The following is an 18219-nucleotide window of genomic DNA, read 5'->3' as shown; positions in this document are numbered from 1 at the left end:
CTGCAGTTGGCTTGGTATTCTTACCAGTTGCTGCTTTATTTCTTTCAGATTTTCATTTTTGGGATATTCAATCCGATTAGCTTGTCTGGAAATTAGTATTCTTGTCTGCTGTTAGGGAAGTCCACTGACAACTTCGGGTGAGGTGGCTGGAAAATTTACTGAGTTCACTTACAAGTGTGGTAAGTTTGCCAGCTACCTAGTCGAATTTGCCAGCAAGTTGCATGTAATTGCTTTGACAGAATGAGACTGAGAGGAAGCCTCTGTGAAGGCAAATGGTCGTAAATTTCTCTTAACCCTTTCCAGTCCAAGGGTGACCATGTGTAATACTACCCCATCTGCCCAAGGCAAGGGAGCCAAAATCAAAACAAAGTAACACAACTTCAAATTTTATCAGTATATCAGAAACTACTCATTTATTTGAGAAACAATAGAAAGAAACTTTATTCCTAAGATAATAAACTTTTTATTGCTGCCAAAAATGTTTTCTTTCATGCATGCATTCAGTAAATATTCAGACCTCAAGTTGAGTGAATAGAAATCTCAACAAAAACCATCCATGTTGTTCATGAGCTCACTTATGTCTCATAAAATTATTACATTTCAGGACAAACTATATCTAACTAACCTATTAAATGAAGAAAATAAGTGATAAAGAATTATTAGTGTTACTTTGGACCGATTCGGTGATCAATTCTTCAAAAAATTAATACAAAAAATCAAGCTCGAGATTTCAAATTTAGCGCCAATGTTCAAGCAAGATCCTCTACGGTATGGTTCTTAAAACAGTCTAAACAAATGCGTTTACCGCAGAGTTCAGAAGCCATTCTGCACCACGTCTCCCTTTTTTGCTTTAAACAGCGCTTACAGCGACCTTTGGAGAACTTTATGGGCCAATGCCCTCCTTCTAGGGGCCCAGAACTTGTGGACAATCGCCGTGCTGAAAAATTTCCGATCAGCGACTTCATGAGATCTAAACGAAAAGCCAGTTAGGTTCTTGAGCGGTGATGCGGGGACAGTTTCTCCAAAATGTATGCATTCACAATCGCAACATCCACAAAGAACCACATAAGACAACGCCACCACTTTTTCGATTTCCTTCCAGCCATGTAATAACCCCGCATTTGATCGTTCAGGTCTACAACGCCCATGTTTTTGTTGTAGGTCTTCACGACTGGGGCGCTGGGAACTTGAATCACCGTTCCATCGTGTTGCCTTCTACAGACAGTGTCGTTCCCCACCGGATCGGATTGGGAGCTCAAAAAATAAACTGCCTTCTTATCCTTCCATACAGTTACGACAATGTTCTCTTTGTGAAGGAACAATGACTCTCCTTGGCGAAGTCGTTTGACTCTTTCAGTCGAAGGGGCAATTTGTCGCGGGATGCCTTGTCGATTTCCACGAACGGTTCTGCAGATATAAATTTTATCTTTAAGCAAATCTTCCGCGAGAGCGAGGGAATTGAAAAAATTATCGACAAAAACATGGTGATATTTGCCTACCAAGGGTCGAGTAAGATTGCGGACAACACGGTGTCCGAGTCCTTGTTCAGGATTACCATCATGTTGTTTACCCGTGTAAAACAAACGCAGATCCATTCGACGAATCTGCGCATTCCCACACTTTAATTCCCCTCTTCACCGGTTTTAACGGCATATATTGTTTTAGGGAAAGTCTTCCTTTAAAAGGAATCATTGCCTCGTCGATCGAAACATTTTTCGACGGCCTGTACTCGCTTTTAACGGCCTCTACAATAGAATCGAGAAGAGGTCACACTTTGAATAACTTGTTGTGATTTGCGTGCCCTCGTGGCAATTCTTTTCTCTTATCGTTTAGGTGAAGATATTGGGATATCTTCGCAAAACGATTTCTCGGAAAAATCTTTTGCACTTCTGGGACTCTGAGAAGCTGATTTTTCGACCAGTAGGAATAAACTTCGGGCAGTTGTTTAATCCCAAACAGGATGTTTAATGCGAAGAATGCCTTCACTTCTTCGGCGTCGGTTTCACGCCAAGCAGGGTCTGGATTTGCTTCCATTGCTTGCCGCGCATAACGATTTGTTTCTTCTGCAATTCTGTCAAAATTGCTGTCCTTAAACATTAAGTTAAAAATGTTAAGGGTCGAATAACCTCGAACGTCCCTAACCAGGCCGGTATTTGCGACAAACGGATTCACAACAACTGGACCAGGGTCCTCGTTCCACTCTTCTTCGTATTCATCGCCACTTTCCTGATCGCTAATATCAAGATCTGACAAATCCTCTGTGTCAACTGACAAAACAGAAATGTCAGATTCTGACTCACGATTATCTCGCTCGAATCCCGGTTCGATAGTGAAGCCAATGAACTCTTCTTCCTCGCTATCTGAATCGAAGAGCGCCGCCATTTTAAAACTATGCGAACAAATTTCAACTCGCAATTTCTCAATAAATTCACATGAACACCACCCCCGAAAGTTGGCTTGAACTGAGCTTCTACTCTAACCCTATTGGTTAAAACACAATAGGCCAGAAGAAACAATAAAAATTAGCATTTCTTATTGGTTAGAATTGACCTTACTGTAGAGTGCCATATGGCACGCTTGGGAATTTGAGGGGGGGTACACGCGTGTGCCATATGGCACGGTTGGACGGGAAAGGGTTAAAGGGGTCCATTTGGTTTTCTAGCTGGCGGACTGTTTCCATCTTTCCTTCGTTTTCCCCTTATAAACTGGACTTATTCATTCTCTTCTTTAGATTTAAATATTTATGAGGATGATATTTCAGGAAGAAGCTGACTGAGCGCAATGGCTGTCACAGGGGTTGGGTCCATTTTTTTCTTTTCCAGCCTCATCATTGTGCTGTGCTTGAAGCCAGCGAGAAAATCATTGTTGCCTAAGTTCAACAGAAGTTGTAATAAAGTTCTTACTTCTTGTGAGGTAAACATTTTACATACTTTGATCTAACTAGTAAACATTAAAAATTAGTTAAGAAAAATGCTAGAATAAAAAAGGTTGAGAAAAATTCTTAACTGAAAACGATAACTTGTATTTAAAATAATTTACACTAGAATCGTTGTTGTCTCTGTTAAATTTGGGGCCGCGACATATAATACATTTCATTTTATTGAAAACTGGATCATTGGATAATGCAATTCAAGACTTTTTATTAGCTTAGCCATTATGGTATATGAGCCAATATACCATAATCTACAAATATGGTAAGCGTACACGTCAGCTTAAAATCAAAAGGGAGCTAAAAAATCTGGGTTCTTCTTACAAAATAATAATTTCTTGGGGGCGTTTTTAATAAAACAATTATTCCACTCGTGCTTGTTGGATATGAGATGATTATAGCCAACTGGGTGCTACGCGCCTCGTTGGCTATCTATCATCTCATATCCAATGCGCGCTCGTGGAATAATTGTTAAATATATTTCATTTAATTTGCTCAGAACTCAGCCTCTATTTCTTTCCCAAAATGTTTTGTTCTTTACTTACACCCTCGACTCTCAGGAGGCTTTTGACATTGCTGATCGTAGCAGCATGCGGGATGCATGTCATATATGAACCTAATGATGGCCAAGCTGGTTCACCTTAGAGCCTTTGTGGCTCAATGCTAGAGCATCAGAACGTGGAATTAGAAGGTCTGAGTGCTCGAGTCCTCATTGTGACTTGGAATGTTCACTTTTTTCAAGCTCATAATTTGATGAAAAAACTTCTTTCTTCAGTTACAGTAATATTTGAGGTCATGTATTCCTTTAGTGTTCTGTTAAACGAAAAAAAATTTTTAGGAAGATGCTCTGCTATGAGACGGCCAAAAGTTCATACTGATCCAATGAGAACCTGTTTTAAAAAGTTGTTCTAGATCATAATTTTTAGCTTTGCCTCTGGATCTTGCTGGAGACATCTCATGAGACCCCAAAATATGTGATCCGTCCACATGGCAATTTTTAGTTATGCTAGCCAGGATTTGGCAGTTGACGAATACCCATCTCGCTAAGGAGGACACCAAAACTGTACACATCAACCTTAACGAGAAGATACAACTGACCTAAAATTTATGGTGTTCTGAGTATCTATGATTGTTTTAAGAAATGCACAAAACCAAAATAGAAGCACAAAATCTACATTGGACAAACCTTTACAGGTAGTTTATTTGTGGTAGTCTAAAGCCTTTGCCACATCAAAGGAGATCGACATAGTTTTCCTTTGTGGAAGTGACATTTCTCTCAGGCGGGAGTTAGCATGTAGTTGCTTAACAGGTATAGCACAATAAGTGCCTTGGTATTACACTTGCCCACATGCTCCTGCCTAAACATTTATCCTTTATACGTCAGTTGAAGTTGACTTCTGCAAATAAAGGGACTGTTTAGAGGCAAACTTCAAAGGATAATGCAACTGAGTTTGTAAGAGAATAAAAAGAATTCCTAAAACAAATCTTGCGGATAGTTGACAGCAGTAGGCGATAAAGAGCTTGTATCCAGTTGACAAGTGGCTTTCTCTCTGGATCACCATTATGAATGCTTGGCGACAGTTCATCGACTTTAGGTCTCATTGTTAGGGAGTATATGACACTTTAAAGTGCAGAAAGGATGAAGTTAATGATTACGAAGTCATAGATGGGAAGACCGAATCTATTGTATTGCTTCCCGTATTCATCATAAAATTTTTCCCGGACGAGGTCGATGTTTTCACTCTTCGCTCCGACACAGTTGAAATCACACCTGGACTCGCTGTTTTCTGTGTCTGCGAATATGGCGAGAAAGATGACACTGATCAGGATCCAAAAAAACAGTCACATAGTGAAGTTTTTTGAAAGTTTTTGGTGCCAAATATCCTAACATCATTTCCATCGATACTCTTGGTGATTTGGTTGTTAAACTGATCATTCAAATGAACTGCTTATGTGATCAAAGAATATTTATGAGATACAGAACTTTAGCTCTTCGGAAAATTTAAACTGTCAAAAAGGCGATGGATTATGCATGATAGCGTTAACTTGTTTACATAATTATAAAAAAGATAACAATGAATTATAATCAAAACTGATAGGTAGGTGTTTTGTTTAAGGGAATACGCTTGACCACTTACTCCACTTACCCCCCTCCCTCCCAACCTTACCTTTCTCCTTCCCAGAGTGCTAATGTGGGTTATTTTGCAGCTTGAAGCCTGCTAAATTATAAGCCACTGAGTATCATAATTTGTTTCTGTGGTATATACTTCAAAAAAGATTTAAAATTTCTCTCTGAAGATGCCTTGAGGCACCAGGCTGTGGTGCAGGTCAAGGACTTCTATTTTAGATGCCAGCGAGAGACCTGATGAAAGTGCTAGGGGTCTTTACCACTCGCTTGGCTTTTAACGAGAAGTACTGAGACTCTGGACTCTACTCTCTTTTTATTCTTCCCTACTACAAGGTTTTGGGTCTCTTCTATCTCTACTGCTGCTGCTACTTTTCTTCTACTTTTAGCAAAGAGCCCATGCATTAAATGCAAAAATCAGACATGGTTAGGTTAGCTGACCGTGGGAGTTAATTGCAAGAGTGGCAAAACGTGTTCCAGTCTGTAGGGTCAGCTCCATGTTGATAAAATCGCACGCGAGACACAGCTCCGTGATGGTTAGTGTGCTGTGACTTGCACGCTCCAACAAGCGGTTGGCATTAGCGAGGACTGAAGAGGACTGGAAGGCTTCCATGTCGTGCGTTCTTAGCCTGGAATTGCAGTCTTCCAGCTCTTTCTTGTTCTTGGCTGGCCGCTTCTCCAGGTCCACGGTCTTCCTCCATCCCTTCAACTTTTTTAATGTGTCCCTCATCACCAGCAGCACGTCTCTCTGGAAGCTGGGAACCTGTCCTGGTCCTACACGCTCCAGGGTTACGTAGTTAGAAACATCTCAAACGATCCCAGATAGGACCTGATAGTCCCATCCGAGAGTTTTTTTTGATCATGGGATCAGCCCAATCCATCCAAACTATGTAACCCTCGTCATTTGATAGGATGTCTATCTTGGAGCCTGCAGGGTTGAGGTCCTCCAGGAAGCTTCCTCACTGGGCCTGGCGTGTTGTCGACAGTGTCTGTTCTGCTTCCTACCACAATGGGGGGTACCAAGGTAGCGATAGAAGCTAGCCAACCATCTCTGCCTAGTCGTTGGATGGCTTGGTGCACTCGAAGTAAGCGGAAAAGTCCTCTTCTGGAAGGTAATCCTCATCTGAGTCTTCTCCACCACTGAGGCTCTCTTGCTTGAGACAACGACTGGCATGAGGCTCAGAAGCACTCACATTCCTGATAGTGGCAGGGTCAGAAGCTGTTCCTCGTACACTGGCCAAGGCATCGCAGTTGGTATGGGTGGTGGAAGATGTTGTTGTTGTTGTTGTACTTGTTAAGATGATGTTCTGCACCTCCTTAATGCCCTGGTTGGTGCGGGCAACTCTAAGGCTGGTCTTAAGGAGCTGACCGGGCTTCATCCAATGATAATGCGTCAACTGGCTCCTCAGGTAGTGGGTCACCTTTTGGCAACCCTCCTGAGGACACCACTTTAGTAGGAGGCCTCTACTTGGAAACCTGGCCAGGTCCCCACTGCTCCTTGGCATGGATGGCCACGCTTAAGAGCAGTTCCACATCCTCCACCTGGATGGTACCTGTCCTGGCATGGCTTCGGAGGGTTCCATCTTCCTTCTGGCACACTGGGCAAATGCATTTGGCATGATGCTGGCATTGCTAGTGTGCAATGTTGGGAGAGGTTTCTCCAGGGCACCACACGAGACCTCTTGGATGGTAAAAAAGTTTCCTCCACTGACTCCCGCCGCTGCCTCTTTTGGATATCTATCTCCATGATGGGAGCCCTCTTCGATGTTGTTTTAGTCTCCTCCCCTGGTTCCTCACTGTGTGATGAGTCCTCTACTGGCAGATAGCTGGGGTCATCCTCTTCCTCCATGATGGCATTGGTAATTCTTGAGTGCCTACGGGCACTCCACTGCCTGATTGGAACCACTGTCTCCTCTAGCATGTCCTGCACCTCCTTCACCAGGTGACAGATGCTCTCACACACGTCGTCTGCACCAAAGGGTTAGCTAAAGTCTTCATGTTAAATGACTCAGTACCGAACCACTTCAGGTACAGCATGCTGCGAGAGCATATTAATATTTTTTGCAACATGTTAGTTGCCAACTTTTGAGGCTGCAACTGAAAGAGTTGCTGCCCTTGCAATGGTATGAGAGCAGCGTGGTCTCCAGCGGCACATTTTTCCAACTCTTCACTAAGGGAGGCTCAATTTTATCCACACCCAGAAAGGCGCACATCTCCACGTCGCCATCCCTGGCAGCCGCGATGCCCTCCAGCAAGCAATCCAACTGGCTGATGGTGTTAATATCGCCCAGGGACTGCCACCAGGTTCTGATGGCATTGAGGTGTTCTTCCTGGGCATTAAGAAGAAAACCTGCGCTTAAGTTGAACCGAGGGTGCTTTTTAAACTTAAAAGCGCAGGCAAATTGCACCATCTCGAAAAGGAGCTCATTGCACTGATCGAGGGTGTCCAGACCTAGCCTCCTTCTGCACATCGCAAGCGCCGTTGCCAAAATCTCTTCTAATCTCGGCCAACGGGATGGGAAATGTAGGAGTCGTGTACCACAGGCATGGCTTTTTAGTTTAGATCAGTAGCACAGTTCTGATGTACAAAGGCGTAACATTGGGGTAAAATTGAAAAATATTTTAATGAATCTATTTTTGTTAGAAATAAGTCAGAAAGGGAAGGAAATTAGTTTCTATCTTGAAATTAGGTCATCTTGATCAATTCGGACGCCTTTCAAGCTAATTTTCTATTACCCATGATGCAATGCGACCACGCCCTTTTTTTAAAAAAATGCATAAATACCATATTTTAAGGAAAGTTTCGGCAAAAAATGTAAATTTGAAGCTACTAAGAGCAAAAACAGTTAAAGGGATGCCAGAATTTGTTCATGTTCATCCAACGGAACTTGATAAATTGGTCTTGCTCTCCTTCGCTTTGACACAAGTGGTCCACAAATGTACCGCACAGTTCCTGGGAATACTCCTGCCACCTTATCATCTAGTTTGTATGTGCGATCAATAATGTTCTCCCTTAAAAAGAAATTTCCAAGAAGAACAGCTTCTCCTTTGGAATAAATGCTTCCACTATAAGGATCCTCAAAGTTTTCTTGAAGGGAAATGACTCCATTGCTAGTAACTTTAAGGAGGTAGTAATCATAGTGGCTATCATCTTCAGCTGCCACAGCCACAGTGCTTTCTTTCGTTGCCAGGTCGGCAACTTGAACTGAATGTTCAATGGTGCTTGCATCTTCAGTTGTCCTGGTCATGACACCTGAGGGCTCTCTTGACAGAACAATCTCCTTCCAGTTGCCCACCCATTCCTTATTTTCACAGCTGTCAAAATCCTCAACAATGCAACCATGGCAGTAACAAGACCTTTCTCTTGTGTAGACTTTTAGCTGTTCACTGCAAGTTCTTACAGAGTGTAGTTGGCGGATGCCTTTGACAGTGCAGAATCTTCCACCGTCCCTGTTACGTGCAACACTCAGCTCCCCAGTAGATGGCAAATAGAAAAAGATGCGCCGCTTTAACTGCACTGACTTCTGCCTAGCAGGAAATGAGGAAGCAGCTGGTTCAGAGAAGTTCTCTTTCAGAAAGTTACAAAGATCTTTTGCATTTGATAGTGTGGCTTTCCTGGAGAGAACTGCTGAGGTTGCCTTCTGTTTGACATGGGAGCCAGCTGCATCTTGTTCTCCCTTTGCATGGGAGGTGGCAAAGTAGTTTCGCTGGACTGTATATCCAAGAGTTGCCAGGGAACATGACAGGTCACCATAGCAGTGTCGGCTCTTGTACTGTCCTGCACATCCATCTGTGAATTCATGCATTTTCTTGATAGTGCAGTTTGATTCTTCTAAATGGTTTGAAATTAACTTCTGGATGTGAAGGACAGAGTCATGATCCTGGGTGACGTCATCGGAAATCACAAACAAATGCTCTTTACAAATTGCTGGTTCCTCTTCTGTGCTCTGGATGCCATCCACCTCAGCACTTGAATGCCTGTAAAGAATTGTGACATGAAGACTTACTTTGTTTACGTCAAAGTATTGGGACTGGATTTCATCTTGAAACCGACAGGCATAACCCTCGGAATAGTCGTGGATGCACACAGCTTGATCAAGAGGAAGGTTTTCAAGAAGAGAATCTAGCTGCTCCCTCTGCCATTTAGCAAGAAAGGAATGGTAAGGAAACTGTCCTAACAGCTGAATAAAATAATCAAACAGTTCCTTTGGTCCTGTGCACTTCTCGACAAGGGCTATTTTCTTCATGTCTTTTCCATCAGTGGTAAGTTTTCCAGTCGACACATAGTCATAACGCTTCCATTTCACTTCGTGATTGCCAACACCTTTCTCCTCTGGCAACAAAACCAAGTTGTGAACTCCACAGTCTTTGCACTCCCTTTTCAAGCATTTCAATTTATGATAGTCTTGATCTTCGGGTTTGGGACAAAGTGTTTGCGCAATAATATTTCCAACTGAGTTATACACTTCTGTAGCTGCTTGATTAGCTTCCCTGCTTTCATCAATCACTCTCTTCCTAAACTTCATGCAGTCTTTGAAGACAATTTGAAGTTCAACGTGCTGACGACACATGCAAGTCTGCCTATCTCGTTCCCTTGCCCCCCTAACAAAATAAGGCTTCAGGTTTTCAAATTTTCGCTGAGATATCTTTATCTCTGGATGCATTGACGCAAACTCTACGTAGGCTTCCGTTTGGGTTTTTTCAAGCACGTGTTTCGGATGTTCAACCCACGTTTTCACTCCAACGCGTTTTCTAATCAAGTCTTTCTTGTTTCCTGTCGGTCTACTTGCTACCATTTTCCAATAATCATAAACAAGCTCTTTGGTTTCTTCAGTGACTGCATCCCGCCTGGTTTTTCGTTTGGTTGCAAGCCAGCTTGACTCTTCACCTTTTAAGATCATTTCGCGTTTTTCAATTCCCGACTTGATGCTTCTTCTATCCAAGGCTATGAGCTTTGAAAGTGTCTTCTGGCTTCTACTCTTTTTAACATTTTGACCAAAAGAAAGTGATTTTGCCGCGACAAGTGCAGCTCTTCCTTTGTTTGACTTGTCATTTTTGACGGCTTTAAGGCCTTGGGTGAGATCGCTAGCAAGCGCTTTCAGTGCATTCACTTCTTTCTCCTCTTCTGGTGTTTTCATTAGTCCGCGTTTCTCGAGTACTTTCCTTGTACGTGGACTTTCTGATATAGCTGCCATTATTTCTGCTTTCTTCTCCGGTGTATCTGGGAGACTCTTCTTAGTTCGTCCAATGGCACGTTTCTTGGCCATCCTGTTTGGGAACGGCGTACCAGTAACGTCGATCGGTGTGGCTTCCGCTTGAACCTGTGCATTTTGGTCTTTCTTTTTTTGACGGTATCGCTTACTTCGTTCTCTAGCCATCTTTCTCTGTTCCTCAAGTTTCCCTTTATTTTTTGAACCTGTCTTTTGCTGGTTTCGTTCGCGCCGACGTTTCTTTGTGGCATCTTTGATAGGAACATTCCGCCGTTGTCCGCTCTTGGCTTCTCGACTTTTCTTTCTGGCTTCCACGACCTTTTCAATAATTTTCTCTCGGTTTTTCTCATAATGTGCTCTTCTTTTCTCTTGTCTTTCCTTCTTCTTTTGTTCTCGCCACATTTGAATCCTAGAAACTCCAGAATCCATAATCTTTGCATTCAATTTCACAGCCTTGTGCTTGCGAACAACACAGCCTTTTGTACTTACGTGTACTTGACTGCGTCCTTGAAACATGCGGCACGTGCTCAGGGGGTTTCCCGCTCATTTCTGACGAAATGCAATATTTTACTTCCTAATAAGGAAATCGAAAACAATGCTTGATTCTGTAGACTTTGGGACGATTTGGAAGCGAAGGAAGCCGTCAAAATGACTAGAGCGTCGCGCTTGTTTTTTCTCGAAATTCGATCACTTACCTTCCTCAGGATCAAACTTGTCGACCAAATGTTTCGAACAAAACTTATTGCTAATATTTTCGTCGGCTTTCAACGGATTCGATCAATTTTGGTAGCAAAATTTAGCTTGTTATTTGAGCATTTTGCGTATGTTAACATTTACACGCTCCAGTGCACTCTTCGTAAACAAGACGATTGGGAAATTCAATGACCAGAATTATCGCGCGGCAGATCACACCGCTTGCCAACTGTTTAGAACGCAGAAAAAAATTCATATCTCGACAACGCTTCAATAAAAACACAAAAAACGGAAGGAGAGCGAAAAGCAACTTATGAGCATTACATTTTGAGGTTAAATTGTTCTGTCACTCGGGAATTATGACTCGCACAATGAATTGAAAATGATCTGTCTCTACCAAGCTTTAAGCGTGATGCATTATATGTTGAACACTTTTGTTGATTTTAACAAAGATTTAGCCCCAATTGTCAGGATTTTGTTTGCCACTTCGCTTAAAAGGGAACCATTTTCATCACCTGTTAAGTTTTACGGCTATAGACGAAACTTACGCTGGCAAAAACAGAAAAACAGTGAATAGTGAAGCCCACGCGAGTTACGCGTGACGCCATGTTTTTGTCGCTAACTTTACAATTCGGCTCCGATTCAATTTTTTCAAAAAACCTTTATTCTACCTCTGTTTAGTCCAAAATCATCTTTAACATATGTGTAACTATTTTGGAAAGTCTCAAGCAGGTCCGATCATTGTGCGCCGAGAAATTCTTAAAAGATTCGAGCAAATCCGTGATTTTTCCATTTGCGCGTGACAAGCGTGCTACTGATCTTAAGATCCGCTATTGCCTTGAGGCACATGCTCTGGCGGAGAGTTGCAGTTTTGAAGAATGATTCCATGACGCCTAGCATAATATAGCACCAAAATATGAATGAAAGGCCTTGGGTCAAGGCAAAAGAACTACGAAAACAACACGTCGACACAAAAAGTGAGACAATAAAAAAGGTAAACCTAAAAAATACTCAAAATAGCAATCCTTTAAAATACTCTACAACATTCCTCCCTACCTAAAATCCTTAATGTTGGGATCGCTGAGATGCTTGTAGAACGACTGCAGATCGTGTAAGATGGCGTGATTGGTTTGTTCTTGCGACTCCGCCCATTTACCCCAGAAAGAATTCATGCACAACTTGTTCAATGCGTAGAGCATGGCATTCTTTTCAGTCTCGACTCGAGTGGGATCGAGCAACACGCCTTCCGATTTTTCGTATTCCTTCACGTAGGCTTCCTTCTGGGCTGGGGTACGACAATCCGATGGCCACCCTGCTGCCTCTTGTTTACCCTTTTGAAACTGATTTGTGTAATCTTCAAAGAGATGCGACGACTTTTGGCTGTAGTGCCACACTTCGTAAATGGTTAATACCTTATATCCTTTCTTGATGGCTAACTTGATCTCTTTGGTGAACCACACCCCCCGTAAGCGCTCTCTCCTCCTTGTCGTGCTTGCAACTATTAAGGTCAAAGTTGCTTTCCACCGCCCATGTCCTACACAACACGAATAACGTTTTATAGTATTTGTCGACGCATTCGAATCGAAAGGGTAACACTGGGTGAAAGAGGTGCGGCGGGGGTAGTATGCACACGTGTGCCAGTCCAAAAAACTTTTCAAAGGTAAAGTCTGGAGGCGTCCACTTACGGTTGCGGAATATGATGGGGTGACCTTCTGGATACAAGCAGTACTTATTGACAGTTGGGACAACGACGTGAAGTCGTAATACCTGAGATGCTTGGAGCGTACGCGCACATCTGCATCCTTCACCATGTGTGTCGAAGTGGCTTCCATGGGAGTACAGGGTAGGGTACGCCACAACATTTGATTACAATCGACGCGTCCTCCGTACAGGCCCTCTCTAGGATTTAGGGGATCTCTAATGAGAGCATTGACCTCGCCCCCGACCAAAAAGTCGTACATTTGACGCACACGAGTGTCGAACTGTAACTCTTGCCGCCACTCGCATTCCCACTTGCATACAAGCTTGTACCCGTTATCCTTGAGAACACCTTCTCTCTGTAGGGTGCGAGAATACAAAGTTCCAAACGTCTGACCCACGCGCAAACATTTAGCCTTGGGACTAAAACAGGTGGGACAGCCATGCCACATGCAGCCGTAAAATTCGTATATGGTGTGTGTCGATGGTAAGTAACCGTCGGCTTTGTAGCGCGTGTTGGGTATGGGTATGCGAAACTCGCCCTCGTTTTTGCCCACGTACGTAAATTTGGCAGCTGCATCTGGTTCCATGCACGCCTCGACGTACATGAGCCATGAGCGTGCTACTTTTGAAGCCACGTCTTTTTGGAGGTATCCCAAGGGTGGTACGAGACCAATGGTGTTAGGTTTTAAGTGTTAAAGATGCCACACTTTGTTGCAATAACTGGCAATGGTGAGGTTGCCTACGCCAGGCCACATGCCATTCATCTCGTGCATTGAGTTAGCAAACTCCATGAACCACCTGTGCAACATGTACACGTCGTTGCGGCAGTACTCTTTGTTTTCACGAAAGACATCGTACCAGTTATCTGCATTAAGATAATAGTGAGGATCGTCCTCCTCGGGCTTCACAAAAGTGTCGTAATACCATGCGTCAAATTTCTCTTTGGTCTTGGCGTTCATGAAGCGAGTTTCAAAGTCATCTTTTGACGGTGGGCGGGGCATTATGTCAGACCATTGTTGCCAATTATTTAATCTGTACAGGAACCACCCCTTCTTCACCAAAGGCTGTCCAGTTACCGTGTCTACCGCCTTGTCTAATCTGAACATGGCTGGCATACGTGGCAACGACGTGGGTATGAATCGAAACGAATCGAAGAATGCAATGCGACCGCCAAACACCTCCATGCCAACGAGGGACATTCCATCAAAAGTACATTTAGGATCCTCTCTGCTATATTTATACAGTTCTTCGACTAATGGTACTCAGATTTTTCTTCACTCATTGCTGACCTTTCAGAACCCAAAACCTTGACCTCAACTCCGCCAGAGTCTCTCTTACGCCGCTGTGAAGCACTCTCTCGTGACATTCTTCTATTGTCTTGGTCGTGAAACCGTGATCTCTAGGCAAAATAATTGGCTCCTGTGCTTCCACCGCCAAATCGGAATTCGCTAATCTTCCCCCACATCTTAGAACCCCATTGGTCTCCTTAAGACCCAAGACGCCTTTTAAATTCGCATAGGTTTTTTGGCACTTCAGATCTAATTACGCCGCCTTCACCCATTCTTTTTCAGCGATAATCAACTCATCTCTCATTAACTCACCTTTTCTTTTTGCGCCACCAGGCTTCAAATTTTGAACGAAGCGTAATACCCATGCCATTACTCCAAGTAATTTTCTCATCCTACCTTGACGATCGATGGCCACCACCTTTGCAATGGTGGGTGAGTCTCCTGCTCCTACAATCATTACACTTGCCTCTTTTTTAGCTTCCTCCTGGCTCTCTTGTGTGCGAGTGATAATTTGGTTTGCTGGCCACTTGCTCTCTTCTTCGCATAACCAGGGCGGCCCTTTCCACCAAATTTCGGAATCTTTCAGTTTCGAGTCCATTGCTCTTCTTGAACCAATGTCAGCCGGGTTGTCCTCTCCTGGGCAATGTCTCCATTCCTCTTTGCTTGTGAGTTTCAGAATCTCGTTCACCCTGTGTCTAGCAAACTGTTTCCACTCCCCCCTGTTTTGAATCCAGCAAATCGCCGTTTTGCTGTCCAAACAGTATCTGGTACTGCTGAGCGTCACTTGTGCTTCTAAGGCTTTCTTTACTTTGCTCATCAGTTGGGATCAGTAGCACAATAAGCATGTACAATTGTGTAACATGCATCAAAAATGCAAAATTTCTACAAGTTTCTCCAAAGTCATGTTAACACTTTAATTTGCACAGTAAAAAATAAAATAATAAACAGTAAAAAAATAAATAATTATGGTTTACTTGGTTTTAGCTCTCTAGTCCGCATTTTTAGTTATACCCATAATGCCTTGCGGCCTCTTAATTTTGTAAATATCTAGTAATCTGCCCAAATTCATATTAACACTCCATAATTATCTCAGCAAATCGTTATTACTAGCAAACGATCATATAATTGAAAGTTTTTTGGCCAAGTCAGCATGTTTAGTTTTTTACCCATAATGCATTGCGACCTGTAAAATTGGGTAAAATATCTAGTAGTTTGTCCAAATTCATCTTAACTCTTTATAATTATCACAGCAAATCATCATTACTAGCAAACGATCATATAATCAATTTGTTTTTGCCAAGTCAGCAATTTTAGTTTTTACCCAGAATGCAGTGCGCATCCTAGAACTAGCACATTTTACACACTTTTGGATGACATATTGTACATTTTGAAATATCCTCATCAAAACAAAACTGATAATCAGTTAGTGTCCATCAAACAACTGTTAATTAATGTTACAGTGAAGCAATGATGTCTTCATGGACATCCCAGGCAACTTGAAAAACTTTTTTTCGACCTCTGCCCCTCTCTATCAGCTCTGAACAAACGTAACGAACAGTGCCAGGAAACACGACAGCGACCTTCTTTTGATCAAGCTTGTACGTCATGTCAATCAGATTGTCCCTTATAAAGAAATGTCCTTTAAGAACGGAACTCCCAGCAGGAAATGCACACCCATAATCATCAGTGACATCTTCTCTCAGTATAACAGGGCCTTCACTGGTAACTTTCAGCAGGTAATAATCATAAGAATCATCTTCGTCCGCTGCAATGGCAATGATGCTGTCTTTGCCAACTAGATCAGCAACATGGAGGTGAACAGGCTCAGCCACTGGAGTTTCACTTTGGGCTCGTGTGGTAGCCGCAGATGCCTCCCTCTGTAAGATAATCTCCTGTAAGTCATCAACCAGTTCCTTGTTCTGGCAGTCATCGAAGTTGTCAAAGAGACACTCACCACAGTAACAGGATCGTTTCCTCACTAGGACCTTGCATTGCTCTGGGGTGGTAACTATGGAGTGCAATTTTCGGATGCCCTTAACAGTTTCAAACTTGCGTCCTTCTCGATTACGTAAAATTGCATCAGGACCCTGAGATGGAACATAAAAAAAAATTCTTCTGTTTAGGCTGACTGATTTGGATCGAGATGGAAATGATGACTGCGCAGGTTTGGAGAAATGACTTGTTAGATGGTCACACAGATCTTTGGCATTGGTTATGCTTGCTGTTCCACGTACTACTGCAAGACTGGCCTGTTGTTTTACATGGGAACCAGCAGCATCTTGCTCGCCTTTCGCATGGGATGTTTCAAAGAAATTTCTTTGAATTGTGAACCCAAAGTCGGCAAGTGAACAAGACAAATCCCCAATGCAGTGCCTCGACTTGTACTGTGCTGCACAGCCATCAGTAAACTCGTGCAGTTTGGTGATGTTCAGCTGCAGGTCATCAGTGAGATACTTTGCCACTAGCAACTGGGCGTGGTGCACAGAATCAAAGTCCTGTCCTGGATCATCACTGATCACAAAGATGTGTTCCTTGATGATGATGGGTTCTTCAGCAGTGCTTTCTTTTTCATCACATGCAGATGCATGTCGAAACAGGACAGTGATGTGAAGACTTGCCTTGTTCACGTCGAAATACTGCGATTGGATTTCATTCTGCCCTCTGCAAGAGTAGCTCTCTGAGTAGTCGTGGATGCAGACGACATGTCCAAGAGGCAAGGTTTCTAGTAGTTCATCAAGCTGCTTTCTCTGCCAAATAGCCATGAACTGGTGGTAGGGGTAGTCCTCCAGCAGCTTAATGAAATACTGGAAAAGTTCCTTGGGACATGTTTCCTTCTGCACCAGCGCAATTTTCTTTTGTGGCTCTCCAGAAGCTGTCACCTTCCCAGTGAGGACATAATCAAAGCGCTTCCACTTGGTTGTGCCTTCCTCAGACTGCTCCTCTGGAAGAAGCTTAAAGAGGTGTGTGCCACATTCTTCACACGATCGATTGATGCAGCAAAGCCTGTGGAAGTCGCTACCCTCAGGTTTAGGACATAGTGACATTTCCACAGCTTCATTTAAAGAGACCAATGGTATATCAAGGGTAGGATTTTCATTCAGTGCACTTTTTCGAAACTTGAGACATTCATTGAATACAATCCGTGCTTCCTCATGTTTGCGACATAAACAAGACCTTCTGTCACGCTCCTTTGCCCCTTTAACAAAATATGGCTTTAGGCCCTCAAATTTTCTTTGAGAGATTTTAACATCGGGGTTGGCTGCACGAAAATTAAAGTAGACTTCACTTTGAGTCTGCTCCAGCACATGTTTGGGGTGCTCAATGTATAGTTTTGGGCCAATTCGTTTCCTGATGATATCCTTCTTGTCTCCTGTTGGTCTACTAGCCTCAAAAGTCCAATACAGGCAGACAGAGTTTTTCACTTCCTCAGAAAGTGCATCCACTCTGGGTTTCCTCTTCGTAAGTAGCCAACTCGGTTCATCTCCCTTAAGGACCTCACACCTGCGCTTTATTCCACGACTAACTGAACGTCTATCTAGAGAAACAAGCTTTGAAACAGTTGAAGTTAGCCTCTTTTCTTTCACTGTTTCTCCAAACGCGAGTGATTTGATTGCCCCAAATGCAGAGCGGCTTTCATTTTTATTGTTGCGCTTCAAATGCTTAATTCCACTAGTTAAGTCAGTCGTGATGGCTCTCAAAGCTTCCATTTCTTTTTCTTCTTCTGGTGATTTTATCAGACCTTTTTTCTCCAGTGCCTTTCTTGTTTGTGGACTTTGGACAAGCTTTTCTACAACTTCTAATTTTTTATTTGGTGTTGCCGGAAGCACTTTTCTTGTTTTGTCCACTGCTCGCTTTTTTGCCATCCGACTTTTGAACACGGCCATGTCCGGAGTTTCAACAGGATATGTTTCGTCTGTTTCAACTACCATTTCAGCAGCCTTTTTCTTATCCCGGTATTTCTTTGACCTTTCTCTGCTTTGGGCTCTCTTTTTTTCTACTTCCTCTGCTTTGTTTTGTCGAAATTTGCGAACTCTAGCTGTGCTTTTTCCATTCCCGTCTTTTGTAATTTTCCGCGATTGAGCACGTGTTTTCGAGGCCGTGGCTTTTTGTTGCTTTCTTCCCACAGCTTTCTGTATTAGCTCCTTTCTGTTTTTTTCGTAGTGGGCTTTTTTGATAGCTTTTTTCTTCTCCTTTTTTTCTTCTCTCCACCTTCTCATTAGTTCTGCTTTATTCTCACGCTCCATTGAAAATCGTCTCGCGTAAACTCACCTG

The 18219-nt window shown here is 42.9% G+C and overlaps 4 protein-coding genes across 5 annotated transcripts; all 4 read right to left on the bottom strand.

Annotated features, from left to right (window-relative positions):
- Positions 1-1767: 1767 nt before the first annotated feature.
- On the bottom strand, positions 1768-2382 carry LOC148727797 (uncharacterized). The gene has a single exon (XM_088763161.1). The coding sequence runs from the start codon at positions 2380-2382 to the stop codon at positions 1768-1770; it is 615 nt and encodes a 204-aa protein (XP_088619287.1).
- Positions 2383-7900: 5518 nt separating this feature from the next.
- Positions 7901-10780, bottom strand: LOC148727796 (uncharacterized). Its single transcript, XM_088763421.1, has one exon. It carries the CDS (start codon positions 10778-10780, stop codon positions 7901-7903), a length of 2880 nt encoding a protein of 959 aa, XP_088619547.1.
- Positions 10781-12009: 1229 nt separating this feature from the next.
- On the bottom strand, positions 12010-13263 carry LOC111337795 (uncharacterized). Its single transcript, XM_022944158.2, has one exon. The coding sequence runs from the start codon at positions 13261-13263 to the stop codon at positions 12010-12012; it is 1254 nt and encodes a 417-aa protein (XP_022799893.2).
- Positions 13264-14847: 1584 nt separating this feature from the next.
- On the bottom strand, positions 14848-18191 carry LOC148727795 (uncharacterized). 2 transcript variants are annotated; one of them, XM_088763423.1, is made up of 2 exons: positions 15902-18191; positions 15709-15824 (listed from the first exon to the last, which is right to left on the bottom strand). In XM_088763423.1, the coding sequence occupies exons 1-2, from the start codon at positions 18189-18191 to the stop codon at positions 15787-15789; spliced, it is 2328 nt and encodes a 775-aa protein (XP_088619549.1). In that variant the 3' UTR covers positions 15709-15786. The 2 variants fall into 2 exon arrangements, with proteins under 2 accessions (XP_088619548.1, XP_088619549.1); XM_088763422.1 differs by having other exon boundaries at positions 14848-18191.
- Positions 18192-18219: the final 28 nt, after the last annotated feature.

The sequence above is a fragment of the Stylophora pistillata genome, chromosome 6 (assembly GCF_964205215.1).
Source record: "Stylophora pistillata chromosome 6, jaStyPist1.2, whole genome shotgun sequence".
NCBI classification, from domain to species: Eukaryota; Metazoa; Cnidaria; class Anthozoa; order Scleractinia; family Pocilloporidae; genus Stylophora; species Stylophora pistillata.
Note: the sequence above shows the minus strand (reverse complement) of the source record. Positions and strands in the feature narration are given on the sequence as shown.

Excerpts from the sequence above, each read along its gene's own strand:
- LOC148727795 (XM_088763422.1), bottom strand. The coding sequence starts at position 18,191 with ATGGAGCGTGAGAATAAAGCAGAACTAATGAGAAGGTGGAGAGAAGAA.
- LOC148727797 (XM_088763161.1), bottom strand. The coding sequence starts at position 2,382 with ATGGCGGCGCTCTTCGATTCAGATAGCGAGGAAGAAGAGTTCATTGGC.
- LOC148727796 (XM_088763421.1), bottom strand. The coding sequence starts at position 10,780 with ATGTTTCAAGGACGCAGTCAAGTACACGTAAGTACAAAAGGCTGTGTT.
- LOC111337795 (XM_022944158.2), bottom strand. The coding sequence starts at position 13,263 with ATGTACGTCGAGGCGTGCATGGAACCAGATGCAGCTGCCAAATTTACG.